A 6,695-nucleotide genomic window follows, 5' to 3' on the forward strand; every position below is an offset into this window, starting at 1 on the left:
GTGGTATGGTGGTTCTATTTTGAGTTTTTTAAGGAACCTCCATGCTGTTCTCCATAGTGGATGTATCAATTTACATTCCCACCAACTGTGCAAGAGGATTCAATGGCTGCCTCTGACCTTGCGATCCAGCGCACACAAGTTTTTTGCCCCCCGCGTCCCTCCGACAAATACTGGGCACCAACCATGTGCCAGGCACTACCCCAGACAAAGAATAAAAGAGAGATCGAGTGGGGCCAGGCCCACTCCGGCGGCCCCGCTGGCGCGCATGTTCACTACCGGGCTGCCACCTTGAAACGCCCATCCTGTCCTCTCTGAGCCACCTCCCCGGGCAGGGCCACCGGCCTGGCCCTCCCTTCCGCCTGAGGGCGTCCGAGCTCGGAAGAACAGCTACCGCATACCTTCTTCTCCTCTCCGGGACTAGTGCGGGAGAGACACAAGGGCCACCAGAAGGCGGGCCTTCCTGCTGCAGGGCCTCCTGGATTGGGGGACACTCCGCCTCACCGGGCAAGGACCCTGAGGCAGGCTGCCCGGCCGAATGCCTGAAGGACCCCGCTTGCACCGAAGGCTAACTATCGCAGTGCCTGGTGGCCGGCCTCCGCGGCGGGAGGATCAGGTGACTTGGACCCAAACTCCAGCAGGACTGGGGCTCCGAATAGCTCAGAATCTAGCGTGGGCTTAGGCCTCGGTACAACGGGCCAGGGTCGCGCAGCTGCAGGCCTAGATAAATGGAAGAACAGGGTGGGGAAGAGGGCGGTGTCTAGAGCTGAGGCTGTGAGTCTGGGGGGCGGGGCTTCAGGTGTTGTTAGCCGAAAGCCGAGTTGACGGGTTGCAGGTCCCCTACGCGCTTGGGAGGATGAGAGGCATGGCTGGCGGCCTCCAGGAAGCAGAAGAATAGGCGCCTCTGCTGTGGGGACAAACGCCCAGGCAATTTCTAAAATTTATAATTCTCTAATCGAGTGACTTTTATGTTGAGCAAGTTTCTCGACCTGTTAACATTTGTTGTAAACCAAGATCCAAGACAGGCATAACTTAGCTGGCATTAGGAAAGGAACCATGTCCTCCCCTGGATAGCCCCTAGCATTCTGGTCTTGGAATAGCTGAATCAGATTCATTCATTGATTCATTCAACAAATACTGTTGAGAGCCATCTATGTGCTAGGCACTCTGCATAAGCACAGAGGATACGATGGTGAGCGAAACAGACCCCTGCTTTCATAGAGCTGACCTTCTAGTTGGGAAGAGATAACCGAAGAAAACGTGAAAGGAGCCATGAGAATGTATAACAGGGGAAGTGAACTAAGATCTAGTGGGTGAGTAGGAGGTAACCAGAGGAAGTGGAGTTCCAGATGAGGCTAGAGAGGTACGCAGGGATAAGATCATGCAAAGCCTAGTAGGACATGATAAGGCTTTGGGGTTTTATCATAAAAGCAGGGTAGGGCTTCCCTGGTGGCGCAGTGGTTGAGAGTCCGCCTGCCAATGCAGGGGACGCGGGTTCGTGCCCCGGTCTGGGAGGATCCCGCGTGCCGCGGAGCGGCTGGGCCCGTGAGCCATGGCCGCTGGGCCTGCGCGTCCGGAGCCTGTGCTCCGCAATGGGAGAGGCCACAGCAGTGAGGGGCCCGCGTACCGCAAAAAAAAAAAAAAAAAAAAAAAAAAGCAGGGTACACTTTGAAGGGTTGAGGGAAATGATATGATTAGATTTGCATTTTTAGTTCACTGTGGCTGCTGTGTGGAGAACAGATTGTAGAGGGTAGCAAGAGTAGAAACTGGGAGACCACTGAAGAGGCTGTTGCAGAAGTCCAGAGGAGGTTGATGATGTCTTGGACTGTGGTGGTGGCAGTTGAGAAGGAGAGAATTGTACGGATTTGAGATACACTGGCTAGGTAAAATTGCCAGAACTCAGTGATATCATGGATATGGAGGGTGAGGAAGGGGAGGTGCCAAGGATGTCTCTCCCTAGATATATGGTGAAGATTCTGCTCGTTTTTGGGTTACTCACCACCTGGGATGTTAGGGCAACTGGGTTGGCTGATCTTGTACTGGTTAGACTGTGCTTAGCTTTGTGGACTGAGTGGAAGCATCAAGCTGAATGCTGTAGAAAGGACATGAATAGGAGAGACCTTGGCACAGTTTCTCCGTTGGGGCCACACCCTAGCACTGCTTTTAATGTGATTGTCAGGCTACTTTCGGGCTAAGAGAAATGAGACGGTTGTCCAGACTCTGTCCCTGTGTGTGTTCATGGAAGCCTTCTCTGTATCTGTTGGCAAATTTAGGGGTTCCACCAGATAATCTTTGAGACCTTAGTCCTGCAGAGAGGATCAATTTTTTACATGTAAATAGAATTTCAAAGTTGGAAGAGATCTCAAGTTTTCTTAGTCCAGTTTATAAAATACTTTTATGTTCTTTATATCATCTTCACAATTATTTATTGAGCTCTTACACCATCATGATTAGACACTAGAAATAGTGTCTTGTTCTTTTCTCTGAGGATGAATAAGACTGTTTAGGTTCATTTAGTCAATAAAATTGATTAAGCACCTTTGTGCCAGGCAGTTTTAGCTGCTTCAGATATAAAATGATTACAACTTGTCTTTGACCTTGGAGTTGCATGTCTGCAAACCTTGCCACTGAGGACAGCTGAGTGTATTAAAGGGTTTGATTTGGGCAGGATAGATCCTGACTTATCTGTAAGATTAGATAAGAAATGGTTTGTATCCAGCAGACTTTTTGGGGGGTATCCTGGTAAGATCCCAATTCTTGTCCATCCAATCTTCAAATTCTATAATTGATGGGAGGGCACTGTGGGAACAGTTATTGTACCCTTGTGGCTGCTCTTTAGGAATGTAAATTGTAAATCCTCTGTAAAACACAAAGGAAGGGACGGAGTATTGCCAGAGACAGGTCGTGTTTAAACTTGAACTTCTCCTGAATGGGTCACTCTTTTGCAGGTTTACAGTTGCACTAACCAGATTATGTGCTCCACTGGGCAACTTGGGCAACTTGAATGGCCCCTCTACCACTCCCTTTCCTCAACCCCATGAACCCAAATGGGCAAATTAAATACTAAGTAACTGTCATGTGCTTTATCAGTGTCTGAGTGAGAGCCCTGGTTGACTTGCAAAACTGCGGGGCTCCAGAGTAGCAAGGGTGGGGAATGCAGCACTGACTGGGTCTCTTATCTGACTCTCCGATGGCAGGAGGGAGATGACCTCAATCTTACGGAGCCCTCAGGCTCTCCAGCTTACTCTGGCTCTGATCAAGCCTGATGCAGTTGCTCACCCACTGATTCTGGAGGTAAGAACAAGTCCTAAGCCTCTACTGTATGTCGGAGGCATTGCTTCTGTTTCAGGTGCCATAGGGCCATTTGCGAAGACTGACAACACAGTCCTGTGCTAGATGGTGTGGAGGCAAAATTAGAAGCCATGACTCTGACCATAAGGAGATTAAAAATCTACTGGAGAATTGGGGCAGATATAAAATATAAGAAAGGATCCAATACAATAAGAAAAACCAAACCTCACGACAATGTATGTATATTAGTTCTCTACTGATGCATAACAAATTACCACAAACTTAGCAGCTTAAAACACATTATCTCACAGTTCTAGAATTTAGAGGTCCAGTAGGTTTGGCTGAGGGCTGGGTTCTCTCCTTAGAGTTTCACAAAGCCAAATTCCAGGTATCGGCCTACTGGGCCCTTATCTAAAGGGTCTGGGGAGAATCCACTTTGAAACTCATTCAGGTTGGCAGAATTTGGTTTCTGTGGTTATAGGACTGAGATAGATCCCCATGTCCTTGCCGGCCTTCAGGTGGGGCCTACCTTTTTTTTCTTTTTTTTGCGGTACGCGGGCCTCTCACTGTTGTGGCCTCTCCCGTTGCGGAGCACAGGCTCCGGACGCGCAGGCTCAGTGGCCATGGCTCACGGGCCCAGCCGCTCCGCGGCATGTGGGATCTTCCCGGACCAGGGCACGAACCCGTGTCCCCTGCATCAGCAGGCGGACTCTCAACCACTGCGCCACCAGGAAGCCCGGGCCTACCAATTTTAGAGTCCACTCACATTCCTCATCACATGGCTCACTCCATCTTCAAGACAGCAACAGGGCGTCTCTTTTCTTCTGACCCACCAATGGGACAGATCCTCAAGTCCTAGGCTCTGAAGGGTCCTCAGGGTTCTTTTGGTCTGCCTGGGTCTCCCATTCACTCAAATGGTCCCTTTGACTGACTTTTATCTTTGGGGTGGTGTTTATCCAGGCTGTTCATCAGCAGATTCTGAGCAACAAGTTCCTTATTGTACGAATGAGAGAACTTCTGTGGAGAAAGGAAGATTGCCAGAAGTTTTACCAAGAGCATGAAGGTAGGATCAACAGTCCTCTTGAGTGGGAGGCTTCTCTATCACAAGAGAGCTTTTACCTGGCCACACAATGTCAGGCTCTCTCTGACCTACCAACCGTAAAATTGCAGCCAGTCTTCTAAAATCTTGGTTTATATACACACTTTTCATGATTATCAGTATTTTTAAAATGTTTTCTAGGAGGGTTCTACGTCATGGTCCCAACAAATAACTTAGTTTTATGTCCTGATACTATCACTAGTTAACAATTTACTCTGTCAGACATTGTCCAAAGACTCATGATTTCATTTAATTCCCCAGCAACCCCATGAAGTAGGTATTGTTATGTCCCCAGCACACAGATTAGAAAACTATATTAGGGAAGTTAATGATTTACCCGAAACTACACAGGTTGCAAGTTGGAGCGCCTGGATTCAGACCCCAGGTATGTCAGACGCCAAGGTCCTTGTTCTTTTCTCTAAAACAGTTTTTATCATTCCAAATAGGGAGTCAGAAGTATAAAAAGTTCTCTTGGCACCAGTGTCTTGATGAAGGTACTCTCTTTGCAGGGCGTTTTTTCTATCAGCGGCTGGTGGAGTTCATGGCCAGGTATTTCTCATTTTGGTTCCGACATCTTCATCTACTGAGACTTATTTCCCCCGCCCCCTAAATAGATTTGTTAATTTTATTTGCCACTCTTTAAACTTGTAACCAGTGTCAAGTATCTGAAGAAACAGGGGCTTGGGCCAACACTGACCTTGTGGCCACTTGTCCCATGGTAGTTAACTGCTCCAGGGGCTGTAGGAGAGTATTGTTGAATGCTGCCTAGCAACTCTTCTGATCCCTGTGGCCTTTCTTGATCATCAGCAGTGGCCTTCCATCACCTTCTATTTGAAGCAGTATTGGCAGTCAACTAGAAAGGCAAGGAGACTCTCAGGATGTCCAGTGTGCCTTTATTTGTGCTCTACTTATGGCATGCCCTCCTGGACCCGATAGCCAGATTCCTGACATGTGCTCCATTTTGTTCACAGTGGGCCAATCCGAGCCTACATCCTCGCCCACAAGGATGCCATCCAGCTCTGGAGGACAGTGATGGGACCCACCAGAGTGTTTCGAGCACGCCATGTGGCCCCAGATTCAATTCGTGGGAGTTTCGGCCTCACTGACACCCGTAATACAACCCATGGCTCAGGTGAGTCTGCCTTCTGTGTCCACAGTATTTAATAAGCGAAGCTGGTTTGAGGTTGGTGGGCAGGCAGTATGGTGGGGTTGAGAGCCAGGTCCCTGGGTGAGCTTTCTTCCCAATTGTGTTTCTGGCCCTTTGTGGCCACCTCAGCAGATGCGGCCCCAGGACTTAGGGGCAGGAGAAGTACAGGCTCTGGTTTCTGAACCTGATTATGATTGCCTCTTGCCTCCATCCTGCACTCCCTATGAGAACCCCTTCTCTTTTTTACCTCCCCTTACAGACTCTGTGGTTTCAGCCAGTAGAGAGATCGCAGCCTTCTTTCCCGACTTCAGTGAACAGCGCTGGTATGAGGAAGAGGAGCCCCAGTTGCGCTGTGGCCCTGTGTGCTACAATCCAGAGGGGGGCATCCACTTTGCAGCTGGAACAGGAGGCCCAGGGCCAACCTGACGCAGGCCTGTTGATCTGTGAAGAGTTGTGGCATTGCCCAGCCTTTTCTCGCAGACCTCTGGTCCAGAGCATTCTCCTAGAACCAGGGAGGCCTGGGGCTCATTGTGCCATCTCTGCTGGGCACCACCGCCTGCGTAAGAGCCTAGCTCCTCACTGCTACCTCTTCTAGAATCTAACTCTCTATCTACCTCTTCTCTGGAATGTTCATGGGTGGTTCAGAGGAATGATGGCTCCTTTTTTTATCTGAGAACTGTTCATTCTTTTTCAAGGAGGGGCTTGCCTAACTGACCTGCCTGAAAAATGCAGTGACCGTATTAGCAACATTTGGTCTATTTTCCTTAATAAAAGTCAGTATTCTGAATCCTGCAGGCTGGGAGCACTACTCTATGTACTGTCTCTCTATCCCTAGCTGGAGTAATTAAATCTGTCCTGAAGTCAAGTTTCTGGTCTATGCTAAGTAAAGAGAGAATTGTGGGACTTGCCTAGTAGCGCAGTGGTTAAGAATCTGCCTGCCAACGCAGGGGACACAGATTTGAGCCCTGGTGCGGGAAGATCCCACATGCCGCGGAGCAGCTAAGCCCGTGCGCCACAATTACTGAGCCTGTGCTCTAGAGCCCGCGAGCCACAACTACTGAGCCCGCGTGCCACAACTACTGAAGCCTGCGCAACTAGAGCCTGTGCTCCACAACAAGATGAAGCCACCGCAATGAGAAGCCTGTGCACCGCAACGAAGAG

At 49.4% G+C, this 6,695-nt stretch overlaps 1 protein-coding gene across 2 annotated transcripts; it reads left to right on the forward strand.

Annotated features, from left to right (window-relative positions):
- Positions 1-3,201: 3,201 nt before the first annotated feature.
- NME6 (NME/NM23 nucleoside diphosphate kinase 6) lies at positions 3,202-6,315 on the forward strand (the record flags this gene model as incomplete). Of its 2 annotated transcripts, XM_079712157.1 has the most annotated exons (5): positions 3,202-3,291; positions 4,249-4,351; positions 4,897-4,936; positions 5,359-5,519; positions 5,794-6,315. In XM_079712157.1, 5 exons carry the CDS (start codon positions 3,202-3,204, stop codon positions 5,958-5,960), a joined length of 561 nt encoding a protein of 186 aa, XP_079568283.1. In that variant the 3' UTR covers positions 5,961-6,315. The 2 variants fall into 2 exon arrangements, with proteins under 2 accessions (XP_079568283.1, XP_079568284.1); XM_079712158.1 differs by lacking the exons at positions 4,897-4,936; positions 5,359-5,519.
- Between the last annotated feature and the right edge of the window lie 380 nt (positions 6,316-6,695).

The sequence above is a fragment of the Hyperoodon ampullatus genome (assembly GCF_949752795.1).
Source record: "Hyperoodon ampullatus genome assembly, chromosome: 10".
In the NCBI taxonomy this organism is placed as follows: Eukaryota; Metazoa; Chordata; class Mammalia; order Artiodactyla; family Ziphiidae; genus Hyperoodon; species Hyperoodon ampullatus.